Below are 25214 nucleotides of genomic sequence, written 5' to 3'. Positions count from 1 at the left end.
ATATGTTGTTATTTCTGGTCCTGACTTAACTCTGGATGCATCAATGCCCACTTCTTGAATATGAATCTATATTTTTTTCAAATCTTTGAATTGGTCATCCTCCATATTTTTAATTCACCTCATTTTTAATTTCCTTCTTCTCTTTATATTTCATCCAGTTCTTGCTTAAAGTCTTATTGCTTAGAAAGAAACACATTGAACCAAATCAACTGATTTGATATCTCATCCACTGTTGAAGACATTCATTCATTCAAGCTGCCATGCTAGTTAATTATTTATTTAATAAATTTTTGTTCTACGGAACTATCCTTACCACTGTGATCTAAATTTATGCCATATACTCAGGGAGGAAACTTTGCCCATCTTTCAAGGATCATTTAAACAAATGAGTCACCACATTTAAAATCAGTAAATTTAGAAGGAAAGCCAGGCAGATTATGCATTGGAATACATTATTAGCCTTCATAGAATATTAAGCATATGATACACACTATATGTGAGTAGAATTTCTATAATTTTACATGTTGGAAGGAGTTTTCTCCCTCCTTTCCCTCCCTCCTTCCTTCCTACTATCTCTCCTTCTTTCTTTCCTTCCCTTCTTCCCTCCTTTCCTTTCCTCCTTCCCTCCTTCTTCTACTTCCTCTTTTTCCTCCCTTTTTCTTTCCTTCCTTCCCTCTCACTGAATTTCAAGTGCTATAATGAGAATAGTGCCTTGATCTACTAGTCAGTCTGCTCAGCCAGCCCTTTTGCTGTGATTCTAGAGAAAGGAAACAGTAACTGCTTAATGAATAAAGCAATCATGATTTTCTATCACTTTTAATTGTCTGACTAAAATGCTTAAGAAGCAGCAATCTACAAAAAACAATTGAAAGCAATCAAGTTGTTGAATTTCAAATCATTTCTACTTCAGAGAAATCAAACTTTCCCCCTATGACACAGAAAAGTAAATGAGTCAAATATGCCTTTTTAAAAATTCGATATAGTCTAATGCTTAATATATTTGCATTACAACTTTCATTTTCTCAAAGGCAGGTCAAGTGAACCCAACAATAAAATTATATGTTGTAAACCTATATGGACCAACTCATACTTTGGAACTCATGCCACCCGACAGCTTTAAATCAAGGTATGCAATTTCAATTTCACTTTTACGGGGAAATAGATATTTTCAAACCAATGATCATTTTGTTGCAATTTAGAGAGATGCGATCAGCTCAACAATTCCACTTGAAAATAAAGCTGAGGTTGTCCCATTAGTGAGGAATGAAGTCATTCTGCATATCTGGCTCTCCCCAACAAGCATTTCATTTCAAGGTGATTAGTGGCACCACAAAATGGCTGAAGAAACTGGGAGGATGAATTGAGTCTTTTGTTGGAGATATCTCAAGGAAATAAGAAGCAATGCTATTTTCCTGGAAAATAGTTTGTACATGTAAACAACAAAAAAACACATTGCTTTTTAAAACACCATAAACTCCATGTAATTTGTACAGTTTTTCCAACTTTCTTCAAACAGCTGGCCAAGGATTCTTTAGCATTTTTCTCTAGGCAGAGAAATTTAATGAGGTTTTGTTTCAAATTACCTTACATCAGAAACTTCCATATTTAAAAAGTTTCACATGGAAGGAAAAAAAAAATATGTGTCAAGTGCATGAATTTAATTTTAGCCAAATCATCTTTCCATTACAAATAATCAAAATAATTTTCATGTGCCATTTGAATTCCTAGAGTGTTTCAAATTTCAAAGGATATTCTTTCCTATGCGTAGCTTTGTCGAAATTTATCATAGTTTTGGGGATGGTAGGAAGTTGATTCAGGAAGATGCCTTCACATTATATTTAATGATATGAGACTTTGTTCAAAGTTTGTTTTGATGAAGTCTCTAATGCAGGGTAACTGAATCTAGTAGGTCTACTTGAATGGTGATTCATTTAGGAAAATTTTATCCTAGTTAGTGGTAATTACAGTATAGCCTAAGTTATATGGAGACTTTTCTATGGAGAAAGAATAAAATGCATAGAATGTTTACACTACAAAATCCTTTAACTACCTAATATAGACTATTTATTTCAATTGAAGTGAAAAATAAAATCCAGAAAGAATAATAGTGATCATACAACTTAAGAACTTGGTAGCAAAATCCTCCATGAAGTAAGATCAGGGCATCAAGTTACAGAGGATTTCATCTGCATTACATAGTGAGGCTTACAATAGAGTTCGCTGAGTGAGTGGAAAAGTGTATTTCTGAGCTTAGATGACCAGCCATGAATGACTTTTGCAGAAGTGCAGCAGTTGTGAAAACTGGCGTTTTGTGGAACCCATTACTCTTCCTTGTTGAATTGCTCCATACTCAGAAGCAACAAAAAGGGACACCTGACTAGGAGTGGTTGGGTTTCATGTCTACCACCTTTAACCATGTCATTTTGGAAAAGACAGTTTTCTTCTCCCAAGGTCTAAATCTTTAGTCTTCAGTGAATCATTTCTAAGTTTTTTCCATTTTTTTTTTGGTCTCTATAGCATGGTTTTGGTATTCATGTGTCTTTTTAACAGGAGGTAGTGATTCTTGATCTTTATTTTGATTCCTATATACAAAATATAAATATATACAACTGATTTATTCATTTTATATTTCCCCCATGTCCTAGTAATTCCATTGAATGTTCTTTTTTTGTTTTGCCTTTTGATTTTTTTTTTTTTGGGTCCGGTTGTGGGGCCTGAACTCTGGGCCTGGGCACTGTCCCTCAGCTCTTCAGTTCAAAGTGAGAGCTCTACCACTTGAGCTACAGGGCCACTTCCTTGTTTTGCCTTTTGAGTAGCTATGCTATTCTACTCATGTCATTTGTAATATTATTTAACAGTAACAGAAAAACAAATGATTAATGTATTATATAATATTTCACATGATTTTGTATATTGTCTAAGTAAGTGCTATGTTTGTGTACTTATCTGCACAATGCTAATTAATATGTGAACTATGTTGTAGTACTTAATATACTTAAAATCTATTTTCTTTGTGATTCTTACATTTTCTGCCACACATAAAGCTCAAATATGACCATCTCTCACTTTTCTAATAAATTACTGTAAAGATAAGAACAGACATGACTTTGTAGAAAGACAATTAATAAAATGAATATAAGAAAATATGATAAATATAGGAAAATATCCTTTTGTGATTGAGCTGCCTTTCAAACAGCATCTCTTGAGCCTACCCTAACAAACAAAAATTATTTGAAGTCAAAAATCTTAGGTCAAAAAAAATTTAGGTTATTTATTTTATTCTGTTTGATGGATTATTTTAATGAGTGAGTTATTCATATAAAACTGTATAAGTTAGAATTATATAATAAAGTCTTCAACCTAGAAAATTTGTTTGACCTTAACTTTGACTAATTTTTTACACTGTAGTGAGAAGCTTTGAACCTGTCAACTAAATATTTTAATTCATTTATATAGTTTACAAAGGAAATTAAAAGATTACAGAAACCTGTAAAAAGACATAATTCCTTTTCCTAATTTTTACCTTCAGGCAACCCTTTGTCTTGTGTATTTCTTTTTATTTATGTATTCCTAATAAACTCTTAGACTGCTAATACAGTCTTTCTTCTGCAGCAGTTCAAAGTCATTACCATGAAGTTCTTCTTTATTCAAACCATAGTCTGTGTTATTCTGAAAAGAATGTGCACTATAGGACTTAAGGTAATGACCCTTCTTGAATGTCCCCAGAACCAGTAACACTGGGAATCACATGAGTCATCTCATCCTGAGAGGCAAATTGTTATGCTATGCTTTTAGGGTACTGGAAACTCTCATAATCTTTTTAGAAAATCTAGGTGGGGATTTCAAACATATAGTTAATTTGTACTGAAAGAATTTTGTGATAATAAGTCACACAGTTTTTTCCTTCGATTAGGTAAATATTATATTAATTTGGAAAAAATGATGCCTTGTTCTTTGTGTTCACTGAACTCATGTTCAGTCATAGGAGTAAAAGTAATGATTTGTCTTTGTATTCTCCTGTGTATTTATCATCATTTCACTCATTTGGAATCAAATCCCCCTGCTTTTAGGAACCACTGTTCTCCATCTGCATTTTTGATGTGGCAATACCATATTGCTTTTCTCACTTAGGGCTCAACACCATCATGCTTTTTCTTCCTAAGGTATTGGCTAGAATATATCTAGCCTACATTGTTCATTCTTCCAAGTAATATTTATATCTTCCAATATTTAATCCTGGGATTCATCTGTGTTCATGGAAGTCTCCTAGATAGCACGTCTTACAAGTAATGCATAGTTATTGTCAGAAGTTGGGGGACATTTCTTATAAGTAAAGCAAGATGAGCATTAAAATACACATCTAGGCAGAAATCTTTGAGTTAAATGTATGTCCCCAAAGATTCTGTGTGGACACAAAGCAGAGATTAGACAATCATCTATGAAAACACAGATGTGACTGCTAACTTACCAGTCTGCAGGTGAGGCTGCAACCTCCATTGTACAAACCCTTGTGGACAATTAGATCTCCTGTGCCAGACCACCCAGAAAATCTCTGTTGACTTGAGTGTAACCCTCTAACCTGCTTGTCTCTGTCTCTATGGCTCAAGAGGACCAGATCCTCGTGGACTTCCTGGGTATTCCAGAGCCATGGAGACTAGGAACAAGCAGGAAAGCCAGTTATAAGAAAGGGACACTTCTACTGGCCACTGGTCATGGAACACCAAATCTAATGTGTTCATGAGATGGATTTCCAGAAGAGCCACATCTGCAGCAGGTAGGAAAGGAGTGTGGAATTCTGGGTGAGGGCACTGTGAGACCTACTCCTCCACTAAGGGAAAGCCTGAATACTGACCCACAGACAGCATATGTCCATGTGAATCGTCAGAAATGTGAGCCTAGTATTCCATGGCAAAGAAAGTAAGAAAACAGGAAGTGACTAGTTAGTAATGTGTCTTTGCACTTTGCCTGTATGCCGATCTCTGCTTAAACATTCATTTTAGGTGTTTTCAACAGGAACATAACATTTTCAGAGCTTGGAAATTGTCTTTTGTAAGACATTATAATGCAATTTGAAGAACTCTCTCATTGAGAATTTGATTACCAAATACAAAGTGATATTTGGGTATAAATAAGATACAAACTAGTGTGCCCCATATCAGATTAAGTTTTGCTTAATTTTACAAAGAATACATATCCAAACCCCACCAATAATTTCCTTATCAATGGAAGTATCTGAATACAAGATAATATTTTCAGTTTAATAATTTAATATCTAAGTTAATTTGTGTAGCTACATACCAGATATAACTAAACAAAGGTGTTTTGTGATACCAGACTTTCTTCTGTAGGCTTTTTTTTGCGGGGGGCGGGGGGGGGGGATGATTAAAACTGGGCTGATTAGCTTTCATACAGCACTCATGGATGACACATTTCTAAAGCAATTTATATATTCTATAATCTGTGTAATGTTGTAGAAAAGTTGTTCTTTTTTGTTTTCACCATAAATGAAATCATTTCTGATGACTGCACTGTTGTATGCATGTCTATAAGAAGTTTGTGATATGTCAGTTTCCAAATGGAGAATATACATTTCATAAAGGAAAAAACATAAATTTGTTCACTCCAACCACTTTAAGACATTATAAGTCCCATTAATTAGCATTCCTAGTGTACTAAATGTTTTAATAGCCAATCACACTTTCAGTTTAATTTCTTCTTGGTTTTTAAATTGCTTCAAATAAATAAACCTTAACAATGTTGTACAAACAAAACAAATATCATGAATAAAAGGCTAGTACTGGCTTTTGATTCATAGCTGACAAATACCAAAATAAACTATTCATTCAGACATGTGTTGTGAAAGCCTTTGTGTATAAAATATGATAATATGAAGATCACAAATGAGGTATAATTATCAAGTCAAGATTAACCTTTGTCTTTTAATTTATTAATTGTACTTTTAATGAAATAATATAAAATAACTTGAAAATACATATTTGTTTTGCACATATACCAACCAATGAACATTTCTCATAGAAATCTAGCTAGCATCTGCTAATTTCAACTTTCCGAGAACTGCTTTTCTATGAATTCATTCATTCTTGAATTTATTCTTAATTTCCTGTGTATTTTTTTTGGGGTCCAGTCGTAGGGCCTGAACTCTGGGCCTGGACACTGTCCCTCAGCTCTTCAGCTCAAGGCTAACACTCTACCACTTGAGCCACAGCGGCACTTCTGGCTTTTTTCTTTTTGCTTATGTGGTGCTGAGGAATTGAACCCAGGGCCTCAGGCATGCAAGGCAAGCGCTTTACCACTGAGCCACCTTCCCAGCCCTGTGTATTTGTTTTTATATGCATATGTGTACCTATACATATGTTTATACATATATGTATATATCAAATATACTCAGTTGCATTATACATGCGAGTATTTTAAAAGAACAGATGTGTGCACATAATTACAGATAAATAATGTAGCATCCTTATAATTTTCAGTTATTCTTTTATGTGAAATAACAAGTGTTTAATTTTGGTTCTACACAGATTTTTTTAGGCTCTAAATATAAATGTTAATTTTTGTCTCCTAACTAGAGAATACTATATCACCATGGTTAAATGGATAAGCAATACCAAGACTGTAGTAAGATGGTTAAACCGACCTCAGAACATTTCCATCCTCACTGTGTGTGAGACCACCACTGGTGCTTGTAGTAAAGTGAGTATGACTTGCTTTTCTTCTGTGACAAAAAATGAAGTGCTCTATCATTCTTTGCAGAGGGAAATCAGGAAATAGTTTGCATAAATATTTTGGATATTTTCTAAAAAATGGGAGTAAATGAAATCAATAATAAAAAGTGAGCAGAGAGCTTTGAAATAATACATGAATTCCTACTTATATAAAGAGTAATTGTGTCCCATTATTTTCTTTCCAAAGAGGGGATTTTTCTCTGTATTTTGACATAAATTAACTTGAAATTATAGGAATTTGTTTCTGTCTTGTTCAAAGACATTTTTCTGTAGTACAGATGTCTCATAATAATCTTTCTGTTCTTTAGTTAATTAAAAATTGTTCTTGATCTACATTTTTTTTAACAGTGTAGCTTTTTTCCTTTCCTTTTCTTTTTCCTTTGTTGGTTATGAGGCTTGAAATCAGGGCCTGTGCAGTGTTCCTGAGTTCTTTTTTCAAGGTTAGTACTCTACCACATTGAACCACAGCTCTGCTTCTAGTTTTCTGGTGGTTAATTGGAGAAACGAGTCTAACAGACTTTCCTGCCTGAGCTGACTTTGAACCTTGATTCTCAGATCTCAGCCTCCTGACTAGCTACGATTACAGGCATGAGGCTCTAGCAACTGGCTCAAAGTATAATTTTAAATTAAAATTAAAATTAAAAAGATTATTATCAGATTTTGAATTTATAAGACCATTGAAATGATCAAAATGTTCTATATATGCAGAGAAGTATAAATATTGCATATGGCTCTCTCGGGACTAGTAGGTAGGAACTGAAGTAACAATAACTTTGGAAAAGCTATCAGAAAGAAATGAACAAGTTGAAGAATTTTCTTAATAAATAATCATATGAAAAATCTTCATAAACAAAAACAGAAAACATATAATTTTTTGGAAAATAGTGTTTGAAATGAAAATTTGAACAGATGGATTTTACATATCAGACCTTATTACAGTAAGGACAATAGAAATAATTAAGACTAAAGTGCAAAGAAAAATATGTGAATAATTAATAAAGCCTGAGTAACATTTAGAACACTATCAAATGGTATATTATTGTGAAATAATATGTTCAGATATCAGGATTTAGATCACTTGGGCAGGAAAAAATTAAGAATTATCACTTAACTCCAGATGCATTGTCTCTTACCTATAACACTAGCTATTTGGGAGGCAGAAGTTGAAGGACCACAATTAGAGGCCGGCCAGAACTTCAATTTTTTGGGATTCCTGAGGTTGGGTGCACTGGCACACACCTGTTATGCCAGCCTGGGCATAAAGCAAAACTCTCTCAAAAAAGAACCAACAGAAAAATGGCCTTGGTAGAGCATGTACCTTACAAATGTAAGGCCCTGATTTAAATCCTCAGTACAGCCCAAATAGTGAAATAAATAAAAATACTTAAGATAACTTAAAGTTTCTTAACAAGGAAAAGACTAGGTCACATTTCCAAAGGTTAGTGAATCCTAAGCAGTGAAATACTATACTTTGTGGAGGGGAAGGGAAAAAACAAATTGTTTAAATAGGGATACAGGTGGCCTCATTGCAACAATAAGATGTACAAGATGTTATGTCAAAAAATGAACTTTACAACTTGGCCAGGGGTGGGGAGGTGGGAGGGGGGAGATGGGCAGGGATGGGAAGAGGAAACAAAGGAGGAGGCAATAATGCTTGATAAGAAATGTACTCATTATCTTGCCCATGTAATTGTAAAAAAAAAAAAAAGTCTAAATATTCCCTACTGAAATTATTGCTCAAACTTTAACAGAAATAGTTGAAAGCATACCTGTAGAAAACCACATTAATAAAAGGGCATATCAATAATGTGAATTATTACCCAAGTTTCATCAAAACCAATGTTATTCAGAATGCAATTGAATGATGCTTTAAAATGACTTAATAGAAAATAATTAGAGTGTTCTGAGATTTTTTTGCTACTCTGTGTGTGTGTATGTGTGCCCATGTGCACGCCAGTCCTGGGGCTTGAACTCAGGCCTTGGTACTATCCCTGATCTATTTTGTTCAAAGCCAGTACTCTGAATTTTGAGCCATAGCACCTATGATGCTCAGATCTCAGACTTCTGAGTAGCTAGGAGTATAGGCATGAGCCACTGGGCAAGCAGCTTTGTTCTAAGTTTTTCTAGAAAGAACTACATTTGTGTATTTTATTTAAGCAAATTCAAATGATAGGACTAGACTAGCGATTGAAACAGTAATTTAATGATACATTGTTGATTGTTTGGGAAGATTCAGCGATTCCAAATAATTGCACCCAAGAAGAAAGTTTAAAATACCTAAGCAAAATGCATTAGCAAATGTTGGCAAAGCTAAACAGACATACGATTATATTTTGCTTATCTAAATAATTAGTGAAGAAGATTGGTATAGGTGAGAATATTTGGTTGGTATAAATAACAAAATTATAATTAGAAAACATTTTATCTAAGAAAGGATAAGAACAATGTTTACATATATAAAGAACTATTCACAAGTTTCAACATAAAATTAATCCTAGTATTTCTGTATTATTTGTAAGAGGATTAGGTTTGATATATGTAGTAAATCACCCATTATTTAGATTTCTAATCTATTACTCCTTCTGAGCATGATGCTACACATGTGTACATCACTTAGGAAACTAACACAGGAGGATCACAAGTCTAAGGGCAGCTTGGAATACACAACAAGACCCAAAGAAATTTAACTACTTAGAAACATTCTAGTGGGTATTGATGGCTCATGCCTGTAATCCTATCTACTCAGGAGGCTGAGATCTGAGGATCACAGTTCAAAGCCTGCTTGGGCAGGAAAGTCCATGAAAATCTTATCTCCAATAAACCACCAGAAAACCGGAAGTGGTGTGTGGGTCAAATGGTAAAGCATTGCCTTGAGCTTAAGAGCTGAGGGACAGTGCCTAGGCCAGAGTTCAAGCCCCATGACAGACCAAAAAAACCAAAAAGACAAAAAAACAAAAATACATACTCCAAATGTCCTTGAAGGTGAATTTAATTTGCCACACAAATAAGGTGTGAATTTTAAAACCTAATCACAAGAGAAACTAAAAACTATTTTGAACTGAAACATAATGAAACTGCATGCCTACCTATACTGATCAAGTGAGTGGTACTTAAAGTGTAATTTACATTTTTTATTGCCCATCTGTGATTACATCGATAAATATTATTCACAATTTGAATAAAAAATAAATGGAATGTGCCTATATGTACATGATAGTATACTATCCAGTCTTGAAAGACAGAAGAAGAATTTGCCATTGTAACAACTTAGGTGAACCTGCAGGACATTATTCTTATTGGAATAAGTCAAGCACACAATGATACAGTTTCACTGATAATTGCAATTTAAAAATTAGAATTCATAGAAAAAAAAGTAAGGACTAGCAGAATAAATGTTCGTACTCCAAAGATAAGTTGATCAAGTAATAAATATGCTAATTAATTGATTCAATCACTTTACATATGATTCACTATAATACATTTTACCCTGTACATATGAATAATTATTTTTGTCAACTAACAAGTAAAAACAAAAAAGAGAATAAAAGAGAAAAATGTGTAAAATGAATAAGAAAAATTCCCATTTAAAAAGTCAGAAAAGGCAAATTCAACTCAAACTAAGCAAATTATAAAGCACAAATTAATAAAAGAGAAAAATAATTGAGAATTCTATGACAATAAAAATTGTATCGTGAAAGCATTAATAAATTATGGATGTTGATGTAAAAAACCACACATTCAATGCAATGCTTAACAAATTCCAATAACATTCTTCAATGAAGTAGGGAAAGCAATCCAAAAGTTCATATGGAAAACAAAAGACCACAAATAGTGAAAACAATGCTTAGCAGAGAGAACAAGGTAGGAGGAATGCAATACAAAATTTCAAATTCTATTACAAAGCCATAGAAATAAAAACAGCTTGTTACTGGCACAAGAATAAGCTTGAACACTAATGAAACAGAAGACCCTTATATGAACCCACAGTCCTATAGCCATTCAATATTTGATAAGGGAGCCAAAAGCATAGGTTGGAAGAAGCACAGGCCCTTCAGCAAATGGTGCTGGCAAAATTGAGTATACAGGTGCAGAAAATTGAAGCTATATCACCCTGTACCAGAATCAATTCAAATGGAATCAGCAATTTCAATGCAAAGCTAGAAAATATGAAAATATTAGGTAGAGTAGGACTCCTAAGCACAGATACAAACTTTCTAAGATCCAGAGTTATAACAAATCAAAGAAAGATTGGGTAAATGTTAATGCATCAAACTGAGAAGTTTCTGCATGGCAAAGGACATAGCTAATAAGCTAAATAAAAAGTCCAGAGAATGGGAGACATTTTTTCTCTAGCTATACATTAGACAAGGGTTTAATATGAAAATATACTTAGACCTCAAAAAATTAAACTTCCCCAAATTAACCCTCAAAGAAACAACAACCCAATTAATAAATGGACTAATGACTTAAAGAGAGACTTATTAGAAGAAGTAAGAATGACCAATACTATACACATAGAAATGTTCAACATCTCTCTGTCCATAAAAAAAAAGGTAAATCAAAACAAAGTTGAGATTCTACCTCACCAGAGTTAGAATGGCTATTAACAAGAAAACTAACAATAACAACTGCTGGCTAGTATATGGTCAAAAGGGCACTCAGTTGCACTGTTGGTGGGAATGTAAACTTGAAACACTCTGGAAAGCAGTATGGAGGTTTCTCAAAAGACTAAACATAGAACTTCCACATGACCCAGATATTCCACTTCTGGACATTTATCCAATAGAGCATAAACAGGGCCACACTAAAGTGAGCAGCAAAACCTTGTTCGTTGCAGCACTATTTACCATAGCCAAGATATGGAATCAGCCCAGATGCCCCTCAGTTGACATATCTATCTATCTATCTATCTATCTATAGATAGATATATGAATTTTTTTCATTCATCAGAGAAAAAGATATTGTACCCATAAGGAAATGGAATGACTTGGAAAAACTGGTTTCCCTCATTTGTGGTAGCTAAAAGGTGTCTGTAGATCTACAAACAAACACTGAATAGTAAGCAAAGGGTTACATAATGAACTAACTGAAGTGTAACAGACTCTATGGAGAAGACAAATAAACTATGTCAAATCCAAACAAAATAAGTAGCAGGAAATGGGGACTTGTAAAACTATAGGGTGGGGCCAAGGAGAAAGAAGTAGAAAATGAAGCAAAAGCAGGGAAAATGCAGGCAAGAATTAATTACAGATACCACAGAATTGAGAACTGTAAGGGAAGGAGTGGGTGACATGGGGGTGACAATGTTGAAGTTGTTTATGATTCATTATACTAACACAAACCACTTTGTTAAGTGGCAAAAAAATTGAATACATAACCTAAACTTAGGATAAAGAAGGCGAGGGCTGGGCTGAGAAGGGTGGGTGAAAATGTAGAAAGGCATGACACTGTATTCATATACTTCCTTGATGAAAGGCAACTCTTTTTTATAACTATTTGGACATAATGAAAATATTTTAAAAATACAAAAATAAATATAAAAGAGCAATAGGTGCTAAGTACCAGTTGCTCATGCCACACAAACAAAACATAAGGAAATGGTACATATCAATAAAAAAAACTAAAAATATCAAAATATGTAAAGATAAACTTAAATAGAAAGTACTCATAAAAATATGAAAAACTATTCAGCATAATCAAACATGAAGGAAATGTAGTTTGAAATAATCATGAAACAATGTCCTATATCAATCATGAGATGGCTAAATTTAAACAATAAAAGACTGCCTTTATCTTTTGATGAAATGGTATAAAACTAAAATTCTCTGTAAGTGGGAAAATAAAATGATGCAATTACCTTAAAAGTTAATTTTCAGTTTCAAATAAAATTATACATACATATACACATAATGGTTAATTTTTGTGATATTAATAGATAAATTAATATGAATGTAAACATGCTTTATTATTCCATTTTTATTTTTCCAAATATTAAAATATATGTCTACCAGAATATTTTGACATAATTAGGAAGTTTTACTCATGGTAACTAAAATTTGGAAACTCTCCAACTGTCCATTATTAGGTGGATGAAAAATAAGGTATATGCATCTTTACAATAAAATCCTGCTCAGCAATTTAAAAATGGAATAGAGTAGAACCCTCAGACATTCAAGAGTATGAATGAATCTTTAAAAATAGCTGATGTGAAAAATGCCTCCACCCATGTATGTAATGTGGTCATAATGTATGATTATGATTTTCCAAGTTTCCATATCCAAACTAATCGATGAGAAAAGATCAGAGCAGTGTTTGGCTTTTGGTAATCTCTGGGAAAGGAAGAGCCTGGGGGAACTTTCTGAGGAGATGATGGTCCTGGTGTTTTTGTTGTTCGTTTTTGTTTTTGTTTTTGCCAGTTCTGGAACTTGAACTCAGGGCCTGGGCACTGTCCCTGAGCTTCCTACCACTTGATCCACAGGGCCACTTCTGGCTTTTTCTGTTTATGTGGTACTGAGGAATTGAAACAATGGCTTCATGCATACTGCAAGCACTCTATAACTGAACCTACATTTTGATACAGTATAAATACACTGATAAGACTTTATCACCTCTGTACTTAAGGATGGTACATTTCAGTCCATGAGAATATTTTTTTGAACCACTGTCTTAAAAATATTCTGAAAGGAAGAAACAAAGTGGCAAAAACAACTGTGATTAGAATGGTAAAGATGTAAACATAGATGCAGAAATGAGATTGTTGAGCCAGTCATAACTTAATGGGTCTGATGTTGCTATGATATTGCATATATTATATATATGATTAGCAAATTATCTCTGCCATCTCTTTCATATGGGTATATTGTAGGTTGACCAGGAATTCTCCTTGTATTTGATGGGTTGTTCTTGATGGGTTCTTATTTAACTGAATACTATGTCACTGTAAAATTGTCTTACACAAGACAATATGTGAACAGGGTAGCAAGTTAAACAACTAGCATGTATGTGACATTGGGCATGATCACTCAGAAGATTCTAGTAAATCAGAGCCTGCTACCTTCTCCATAGAAGGATAATTAAATATTTTCGTTACATATGTATAACTGCAAGGATAGCTTGTAATGTTACAAAAATAAAAGTAATAATCTGAGTCCTATCATTCACTTGACAACTTAGTCATATCCTTACATAATCCTAAGTAATGCTGGGAATTAAAAAGATTTTGTTTTCAGCTAATAGTAATTCTAAGACCAAGTATGATACCTGAACTTTTTAATTCTAGTGACCCTAATAATTTAATGATTTAATAATTTAATTTAATGACCCTAATAAGTAGTGACATCAACATGAATTTACCTCAGTCCTTTTTATGAATGAAGAATTGTTGTTGTTGATGAAGTACTAATAGAAAACCAAAGCAAAGTCTAGTTCAATGTTGTTTTTTTTGTTTTTGTTTTAATAAACATATTCTAAATCTAGACACCAGTAGAACACACGTTGTAGCTACTTGAGAGCCTGAAATTAGGGGCACTGAAGTTCCAGGCAACCTAGGCAGAAAAGTTCATGAGATCCCTTCTTTTTTTTTTTTTTTTTGTCGGTTGAGGGGCTTGAACTCTGGGCCTGGGCGCTGTCCCTCAGCTCTTCAGCTCAAGGCTAGCGCTCTACCACTTGAGCCACAGTGCCACTTCCGGCTTTTTAGTGGTTTATTGGAGATAAGAGTCTCACAGACTTTCCTGCCCAGGCTGGCTTTGAAAGGCTATTCTCAGATCTCAACCTCCTGAGTAGCTAGGATTACAGGCGTGAACCACTGGCTCCTGGCATGAGATTCCTTTTTAACCCATAAAAGGGCACAACGGCATGCATTGGTCATCTCCAGCTATGTTGCCGGCTAGTAGCGGTAGGATACAGCTTCAGGCCAGCTTAGGCAGGGAAATCTGTGAGATTCTCCCACGACGGAAAGAAGCTGGCTGTCATAGCATATGACTGGCATTACAGGCACAAGAACGCCTTCCTTAGGTAGTTTGTGACACAGGATCACATCTATGCTGAGATAGGTTAGCTTATTTCAACAAGAGCCAATGAAAAGCCGGGCTGGAGCAAGATATCCAGATGATCTGAATTTGGGTCCATTCTGGGAAGAAAACTCAATAAAGCTCCATATCTAAAAATTGACCAGCAAAATTCCAGATTGGAGGTGTGACCCAAATTAGAGAATCTAGCCATACCACAAACTGAGTGATCCTGGAACTAAAACAATTTGAAAGGTGTAGTTCTGTGTTAAGAAAAATATCCCTAACACATTGTACCTATTTTTCTTTTTTTTTTTGGGGGGGGGGTCCGGTCATGGGGCTTGAACTCTGGGCCTGGGCGCTGTCCCTCAGCTCTTCAGCTCAAGGCTAGTGCTCTACCACTTGAGCCATAGCGCCACTTCCGGCTTTTTTCTTTTTGTTTATGTTGTGCTGGGGAATCGAACCCAGGGCCTCAGGCATGCAAGGCAAGCACTCTACCACTGAGCCACCTTCCCAGCCCCTATTTTTCTTAATTTGAATACTTCCATAACAGAATAATTTCTTTCAGAGAGCTGTCAGGTATTTAATCTCATTACCTAGAAACATCATTACTGGAATATTTTATCTACACATAATGAATTTGAGATTAGCCGAATTTTGCTATATATTAGCACTATGATTTTGGTTCTGACCATTTGCAAGAATGTGTTAAATAATTTATGTTTCTTTGACATTTCAAATGTTTGATATTCTTTTAAAAACAGAAGTATTACTATTTAAAAAATGGCTATGGCTTAAAGTGGACTGAATATGGAAAGAATGTCCATTTTTAAATTTAATTCCTTGGCTGTTTGCCTGGTTCTATTAGAATCTGAATAATTATGTTTCCTGATGTTTCCTAGAGGTGAAAAAAGGCAATGTCTCATGGTTAAAAACAGTTCAAATTAGGTAATTAAACAGAGCTGGAAAGTGATCTTCCAGCCCTGTTTACATACAGCCTGAGATCTCTGTAAGAGTTGACTCACTCAGTTAAATCAATAATGATAATGAGAGCCTCTCATCAGTCTCTCCTGGTATTTTACTCATTGGACAGTAACAGACTAAATAGCATTAAATGTCTATTTGTTCATTTTGGTCTCAGATACTTTATGGAATTTGTTTTGTTTCAGAAATATGAAATGACATCGGACACCTGGCTCTCTAAACAGGTACTATTTGGGTAATCTGTGTCACATTTTGGTCATTGTGAACATTTGATTCAATCATTTAGCAATTAAAAACTTCATGTAAAAAATATTTCAATTCCATAACTTTAAGGTTTTGGTAGTTTTGACAATGTTTTTTTTCCTATTTATCAAGTCTGGTTTGGTATTACACATATTTAATCCCAGCTCTTAGGAGGTTTAGGAGCATCTCAAGGACAACCAGGACTACATAGCAAGTTCAATGCCCATAAACAAAAAAAAAAAAGTAGACAAATGAAATTTATGACTTGAAGCTTTTATGACTTTACTTATTAAGAAGTTACTTACATGTTTTATGTTACATAAATTTCTCAGTAACTACTAAGATACACATCCAGGATTATTCTTAAAAATAAATAATTTTGCAGATGAAGAGAAAAAATTTACAACCTGTTAAATTTAGAAAGCATTTTCATTGTTGAGATTATCCAGAAAATTTTCCAAATCTTCTGCCTAAATTGATCATGTGAAAATTATTCAGGTTAATACCTTTTTCCTTACCTATATCTTTGCTCATATTGCTATTATTTTGTGACATAAATTAGCCTGGAGTGTAGATAAAACAATAGAGAAAAAAACCCTGAATTTCTCCACAGCATGGTCTTATATTGGGCAATTCAGAAGGAAATTTAGTTAGGTTGTCCAAATACAACTGAATCCTTTTCATGGTGAATTATACAACTGCTTTTTGCCTAGGAAAACATTATGTTTTGGGTGGGTAGATTTTGACTTATTGTGTTCAATATAACTCTTTTATTCTGTATTCCTTTCCTAGGTATCATATGCATCCATGGTTTCAATTACTACCCATATATTGAAACCTCCCAATTTACAACTCCAGGCAATCCTATGAATTTCAAAATATCTAGATGTATTCATTGCATCTATTCAATTTATACAAGTAACTATATATTTCATAGATCCAAATTGAACATATTTGTCTTCCAGCCAGTTATTTCTTTTTATCACAAAATTCAGTAATACAATTATCCATCTAGCGATTGAGACCATGAACTAGGTTTTCCAGGAACTTGTTCTCATCCTTATTTGAATATGTAATTCATCATTAAGTTTTTCAATCTTTTATCACAATGATCTGTTAAGTTAATTGACTTTTCTCTGACTCACAGACACTATCCAGCTTGAAACAGTCCCTTTTTAATAATCTGTCCTTAATTGGCAAACTCTCAACCCCTCAAGTACCTGCAAATCTGTTAATACTTCGGGCCACAAAGTGGCTTATGGAAATCTCCATTTAATTATAAAAATGAGCATCAATCTCATGATTCTATATTCATAACTCAAACAATTACTGTTCCTTCATTTTTTGTCCTTCAGATCATAACCAACAGCTTTGTGGTCCACAAATAATTAACTTGGGTTAGGTTTCAGCTGTATGTCACACCATTCTTACACTGTTCTCCATTCTAGCTATTTTAGCTTTCATATGCAAAGAGTATGTGGCCCTTCCTTGGGAACAGAAATCTCTCAAATATTTTATCATCTGAAGTGTTTTCAGTTTTTAGTCTCATCTTATATCTCCTACTTAAGTCACTCTCTACTCACACTAAGCGTGTTACATTTTTCAAATAAAATTACTTCAAAGTCAAGGGCAATACTTATATAGCTTGTCTAACTATTTATGTAATCAAGTACAAGGGCAGAAAGGATGTTTATTTGTTTGGTCTTTATTATTACAAGGCTTGAGCAGAATTCAGTATACAAGTAAAGCTCCATAAATATGTTAAAAAGGAAAAGTCAAAAGGACTGTAAGAAGTCCTTAACCCTTACTTGTTTGAAGTATAGATATACAGATAGAGAAATTAGATGGGTGATAGATAGATTTGATAAGCATTAGTTTTCTTCAACATATATTTTATGCATTTGCATGTATACATGAATGAATATTTATCAATGCATGTAATTTTACTCTAGTCAATATACTAGTTAAAATTGCAATAAGAGTTTGATATTCCAGCTGTAATGGACTCTCACTAAATTAACACACATACTTAAAACAATAGAAAGCAAGTTTATAATGGATATTGAATTATTCTGAAATATATTGTTTTATGATAGTTATTTTCCATCATTTTATGGCTAGTGACATTTATAATAGTTTACCAGACATCACTAGATCTAAATTCAAAATCCCAAGTCTATGAATGTTTAATAGAAAAATTTTAAAGCAAAGCATCCAGTTATGAATTATTCAGTAAGAAAATGAAGTTTTGATAGTTTATCCATGCTGATTTTTTCTCCATCAGTTCTAACATGATTTTATTGAATACTTAGAATTAAATAAAATTAATGAGATGAGCATGGTACCAGGAAAGGGAAGAACTGAATTTCTAAATAAATATCTGAGGTAATTAAAATTTATCACCTTATTAGTAGCAGGAAGGAAAGAGAGAAATAGACTTCATTGGCCTGATTTTAAGTTAGGTGATCGTTACATAATGCAGTTGGTTAATGAACAATATCCCAAGTCTAGCTCAATATCTATCAGGACCACTACTTCTTCATGATCATAAAAGTAAGCAGTGAGGTTGACTCTAATATAGAACTTGTTGCTTCTAGTCAAATATCATCCAGTGGTGAAAATTCATAAGTTCAACAACGCAATTTACATTGTAACCCCAATCTTTTCTTTTCTAAATCACTTGTAATGCTGGTGTTAATGTAATGGGAAGAATGCTTCAATATCAGTATGCTAAAGAATATTTCCATTTTGAGTAAAGGAGAGAGAAGTAAGAAAGGAGCCTGTGCATTGGAGGAAATATAGTATATAGAGTCAAACATATTTAAACAATACGTGTATCTACCACGTGTACACTCATATATTAAAAACATATGAAGTTGACATCTACTGTGTTCTAAGCAATCAAATTAAACAGACAAAATTGGAAATGGAGTATAATTATTAGTTCCCTGGTTAGGTAAGCCAGTTGGTAGATAATAAAATAGAATGCATTGGAAGCCATACAGAGGTAAATTAAGGATACAATTCAGGCTGTCCAAAAAGAAATTATTTAACTAGAAGAGATTCTTTAAGAATATTTGAGGATGGCCTATGTCTCCTGAAGTTAAGTAGAAATTGTAAAAATTAGTAAGAAAGAAAAACAAAACAAAACAGTAAAACAGAAAGGTTGTTCTTGACAGAAGATGCTTCCTGATCAGAGGCAATGATCAAGATATCCCAGGGGCTGAACAGAATGATTCACAGGTGAAAAATAGGATGAACTCAAGTATGTGTTTTGTCATTATTTATTATGAATGCATTTGTGCAAATTTTCCAACTTTAAATTACATATTACTTCAGAGGTTTTATTATGCGTATTATCTTACCCTGAGTTCCCACAAGGTAGACAAGGAATATGCTATTATTTTTAATCTTCAAATAGTTATGTGAGAGTTTTCATGCTTTAACATGCTTATGTATAAGTGTATAATATATATATACATAATATATAAGTGTATGTATAGATGTGGGCTATATGTACATATATATATATTTATAAAACACTCCATACATGTATGCATCTTGGCATTCACACATAAACATACAAATGCATATGCATCTGCAGAGGAGTGGTGGCTGCCAAATAAAATAGAAAGGAAAAGGGGATAGTTGTGTCAGCTGTTATGTGACTTGTTTTCTCGGGGTTTGCATAAAATAATCAGGAACTTTCTCATTGGTAAGGTGACACTGGTGCAAAGACATGAAGGAAATAAGAGCTAGACAAAGGTAATAAAAATTAGGAAGACAGAGAATCAGAAACATATGGGGTCCACAACAGAGCAAGAGCAGAAAAGACAAAATCAGAGGAGAAGCCAGGCCATCTAACCAAGCTGGAAGGCCATAAGAGACATTTAATAAAGTCTCTTTTATGTATAAGTGTATAATATATTCATATAAAATATGCATGTATATATGTATATATGTGTGTTTATAAAACAATTCCATTTATCTGCCAGAAAATAATTTAATGTTCTCTCATATTAATCCATTATCTCAATATTCTCCCTAATACAAGATAAATCAATCCATTTATATGGCTTTATTCATTTAAGTTTTATAAATAATTTGATTTATTTAATATGCTTCTCTGCATTTTACTTTAAAATTATTAGCCAGGATTCCCATTTGTAGATGGACATTTCGTTTGTGGAGAGATGAGCAGTGAGATGGGCAATCTGCTAAAATGATGTTCCTATATGTTAAGATTTTGAATCTTAATAAACTTCACATACACCAACAGAAATTAATCTTTAATAACCAAAGTTTCTGAGGAAAAAGATTTCAGAAAAGTATATCATTTCATAATATTATAGATTTAAAGTTTTCTTAAAAACTGTTTTGGTTAAATTGTACAGATGTTCACATTTTGTTATATTTGAAAGACAAATTGCCAAATAAATCCCAGATACAGACATGATACTTTTTGTATGAATCAATTTAAACCATGCTTTCAGCATGATATTCAATAATTTCTGTCCACTGTATACAAAACATTCCCAGTCTTCTCTCCACTCACATACACACAGAGTGAATTTTTATGTCACCTCTACAATATTTATTTTGAAATATCACACTTTGCTTTTAAGATAATTTGAAAATTTTCCAAATCACTTCTAAATCAATGCCTAATATTCCTGACCTAGGAGTGAAGTCAGTACAGATTGCAACATGCCATTTTAAGATTCTTACATGTATGTTGTATTTTAGAATGAGGAGCCCGTGTTTTCTAGAGATGGAAGCAAATTCTTCATGACAGTTCCTGTAAAACAAGGGGGGCGTGGAGAATTTTACCACATAGCCATGTTCCTCGTCCAGGTAAGTGCCAGCTTCCTTGTGTGCTTTGGTTCCAGTGTCATGAGGTTCCTGAAAGACAATTTTCTTGTAAAGAATTAGTTCATTTTAAGCTGGGCACCAGTGGTTCACACCTGTAATCTAGCTTCTCAGGAGGCTGAGATCTGAGGATCTCGGTTCAAAGCCAGCCCGGGTGGGAAAGCCTGAGAGACTCATCTCCAATTAACCACCAGTGGCGCTGTGGCTCAAGTGGTATTGCACTTGCCTTGAGATGAAGAGCTGAGGGACAGTGCCCAGGCCCAGAGTTCAAGCTCCACGACCAACCAAAAAAAAATCATTTTAATTGTATAAACTAATGTAGTTCATTATGTCAATGTCATATATACACATATATGCACATAATTATCTTTAGTTGTATTCATCTTCCATTAGGTTCTCTTCTTCACTCTCCCTTCCCTCCTATTTTCCCCCATTCATCTTTTCAAATAGCCAAATAGTTCTCTTTCTACTTTCATGGGTTTTTTTTCTATCTAGATTTTGCATATGAGAGAAAATAGGTGATAGTTATCTTTTTTCTGACACTGGCCTGTACAGGATGATCAACAGTTGCATTATTTTTTTTCTTGTGAATGTCATAGTTTCACTTTTATATTTGAATAAATTTCACTGTGTGTGTGTGTGTATGTGTGTGTGTGTGTGTGTGTATAATTATATATACACCATGTTTGTTTCATCCATTTGCCTGCTCATGCGCTCCTAGGATGATGCCACAGCTTGACTCCCAGACACAGTCCCAAAGTCCAGCTCTGTGGCATAATGAGCACATAATGAATGTGGGGATGCCAATCAGTTGTAGTGCTCACCCCTTTTAGGAAGAGGGCTTCTGTAGTGCAGTGGTATTACACTCACCTGACACATAAATTTCGGAAAGAAGATCTCATCCCTAGCTGGAAAATCAAGCTATATCTTCCTACAAAACAGTCTCAACAGTCAATAAAATTTAGTGAACCATATTTATGTGCTATGAGCTAAGGACCTTGAGATATAAAATTTAATAAATGAAAGGCACACAACTATCAAGGACCTAAGGACAGCCTAGAGAATTTTAATTCATCAAATATACATTATCTACTTTGCAATTACAAGTAAAGGTTTTCAGAGTAGTGTTTTGAGGACTGAAAATGTAGCCTAGTGTTGGAACATTCTTCATAGACCATACAAATGGGAGTTCAGTTCTCAGTACTGTGACAAAACAAGTTTAAGTTACAAAACTAAATGTTTACAGTAATGAATTGTTTAATAAATTAAGCATACACATTTACAAGAAACCATAATATTTTTAAAAACAGTAATATGAATGTTTTGTAGGTTATCTATAAATAAAGTCTAATGCATGTTTGTAATGATTAGCTTAATTCTTTGAATTCTCAAAAACTTGTGTCAAAAGTTAAAATTTAAAACCTATGGATAGTACATTATTAAAGTAATTGTCCTGAATTTAGCTAAGTTTAATTAAGGCTGTAATAAATATTTTAGAACATCTATCATTTCCACAGCAGAGATATAGTTTAAATTTCATCGTATTTTACAAGGCAGAAAAAGCAGACTGATTAATTTACAGTGATGTGTAATGTGATTCCATTTACATTCTAAAGAAGTGCATGAATTTATAAATGAATGAAAATTTAGTTTTTAAATAAAATTATCAATTTATTATATCAGACAGGTAGAGTTTTAAGGTAACATTTTCCATTTTTGCTTAGTTTTTAATGCGATCTGGTAGTGTCACTTGTAAATTGTTGTACTTAACCTTTCCCAAGCAAAGAATACTTCATGGTAATAAATAAGAATATATTCTGGCCAAAAATTAAACTTTCCAAATTCATAAATATTTATGACCTCTTAATACATTTTTTCATTTCAGAATTTTATGTTCAACCAACTGCACAAAAACATACACGGTAAAGATTCTATAGTCTTCAAGTTGTTTATATAATGGGAGTGTGCAATATATATTTAAGTGTACAATTTCCAAAAGAGGCAATCTTCTTAACACATTGGGGGGAAAGAGAACTTGTTACAGTGTTGATGTTTTTGTCAGATTGAGAGATGAGGGATATTTTTTTTGGGGGGGGGGTGGTCTGGTCATGGGGCCTGAACTGTGGGCCTGGACACTGTCCCTCAACTCTTCAGCTCAAGGCTAGCGCACTACCACTTGAGCCACAGTGCCACTTCCGGCTTTTTTCCTTTTGCTTATGTGATGCTGAGGAATCGAACCCAGGGCCTCAGGCATGCAAGGCAAGCACTATACCACTGAGCCACCTTCCCAGCCTGAGGGGTAATTTGTTTTAGCAATGGAAAGAAGTATCTTCTGTCTGCATAATGAGGGCCTGGCATGCTTTCATTATTTATCCCACTATTTATCTCATTATTTATGAAGTGTTCCAAACAACTTCATATTGGTGATATGTTTCCTTTGTTCATTTCTTATTTGAGGATTCTAACAAAGCTTCATTGAAGTTGAAAACATTTATCTCCATTCTGGTTTTCCTCATGTTATTTTGTGGTTTGACTTTTTAGGAAATAAACATGGTAGTATGATTATTTGTGGATATGTTGAGAACTGACTGAAATTAACTCACTTCTTTAATAATAAAAGTTCTATGCTCAGGTAAATGCAATTTATACTTGTTTATACAAGCATATGCTTGTATGTATATTGCATACAAAAATCCACTTTTATGACTTATATAAGACTACTTCATTGATGTAAATACACTAGAAGAGATTAAATACCCTGAATAAACTAAATGAAGACATCTATACAATCATCCAGCCTCAGCATCCAGCCATATCAACTTTTAATAAACTGTTTCATATATTTCCAATTCCTTTTTCATTAAAATTACATGATTTTTCTTTAAAATTGCAGTCATAACATGATTTAGGTTAGCAATACTTCAAAATAATGTAAGAATTTTCTTATACAATTTAATTGCACTTTCCTCATATCATTTAATTACATTATTAATATTTTATATTTTAAATTTAATATTTTATTGATATCTTAATAGCTGGGCCACCTTTTCTCAAGTGGGCCTGGTTACTGTGTTTAAATGATCTAATTTAATTCACAATTAAATTCTTTTTTTCTGTTTTGCTTGGTTACAGTTATTGCCATAAAATTGCATTTGTAAATGTCAAAATGTATTTAGGCATAGCAAATAGTTATTTAAGTATTTTGCTTAGGCTTTAGTAGATAATACCAAAAGTGCAGACTAACCAGATGTGGTGTTAGACACCGATCATTCCATCACTTTTCTATTCTTCCTACTCTTCCTTACTACAGTATCTCACTTACTAGCAACATGGCCAGAAAATTAAATGGGAGAAAGGCCTACAGTTTGAGATAGCCCTGGGTCAGTTGAGCACTTGCTGCTTGGTTGTCAGTGACAGCATTCTCAGCCACTCAGAACAGAATGAAATTAATGAATATTTACGAGCAGTTTCCTCTCTTACCCAAATAGTGACTAGATTAAAAAAAAACAACAACATTAAATCTAAGTGACCAAATTGCTCTTCAGCTATTATGAAGAGTTCAGAAATGTAGCCACAAATTTATGTTATCTCTTTTGATGTACCAAAGCTGACTCTTGCCAAAGTAATTCTTAAAAATATGAAGAAAAAAGCTCATAGATTTTTTTCTATAGGAACACTTGTAACCTTATGTGTGTTGCAGTGTTGAGTCTTTCATGTTGGTATTTTCTATTTATTTTTTGTTTGTTTGTTTTTTGGTGTTTGTCCTAGAGCTTGACCTCAAGGCCTGGGCACTGTCCCTGAGCTTTTCTGTTTAAAGCTAGTATTTCACCATTTAAGCTACAGCTCCACTTCTAGCCCTTTTGGTAGTGAATTGGAGATAAGTATCTCATGGTGTTTCTTATCCAGGTGACTTGAAACCACATTCCTCAGATCCCAGTCTCCTAAGTAGCTAGGATTACAGTGCCAACAGTTTGAATTTTAAATGCTTACTTTACTCATTATGCTAAGTAACCTTAGGGAAAATTTTAGTAGGTTAATATTTAGTTGACATGTGCATAACCATTGTTGTAAAAAGTTAGATCATTGCCATTGGTTATCACTAAAGATGGCACTTACCTTATCATTTCTTTAGCACTGATTAGATCTGAAATTTCTGAGTCAAGATAAAATATTTCTGTGCTTTTATGTATGTATTCCATTTCATTATGTGAAAGCATAATTTGTGAGCACTTTCTGTTCGCTATTTCATTGAAATATTTATAATTTTTTGAAAAATCTATAAAGCTACAATAACTGTTCTTTTAGACCATTGATTCCAGGGTCTTTCTCATGATAGACAAGCACGATATAGTTGAGCCACATCCTT

The 25214-nt window shown here is 33.6% G+C and overlaps 1 protein-coding gene across 1 annotated transcript in view; it reads left to right on the top strand.

Annotated features, from left to right (window-relative positions):
* The window catches only part of Dpp10 (dipeptidyl peptidase like 10), a 666755-nt gene that overhangs the window by 569278 nt on the left and 72263 nt on the right, over positions 1-25214 (top strand). The window contains exons 10-13 of the mRNA XM_042685166.1: positions 1029-1126; positions 6591-6714; positions 15922-15960; positions 20726-20833. Of these exons, the coding sequence (XP_042541100.1) occupies positions 1029-1126; positions 6591-6714; positions 15922-15960; positions 20726-20833 (369 nt within the window). The remainder of the gene's footprint in view (positions 1-1028; positions 1127-6590; positions 6715-15921; positions 15961-20725; positions 20834-25214) is intronic.

The sequence above is a fragment of the Dipodomys spectabilis genome, unplaced genomic scaffold (assembly GCF_019054845.1).
Source record: "Dipodomys spectabilis isolate Male_0828 unplaced genomic scaffold, ASM1905484v1 ptg000094l, whole genome shotgun sequence".
Classification (NCBI taxonomy): Eukaryota; Metazoa; Chordata; class Mammalia; order Rodentia; family Heteromyidae; genus Dipodomys; species Dipodomys spectabilis.
The sequence above is the reverse complement of the archived record's forward strand: the minus strand, read 5'-3'. Positions and strand labels throughout refer to the sequence as shown.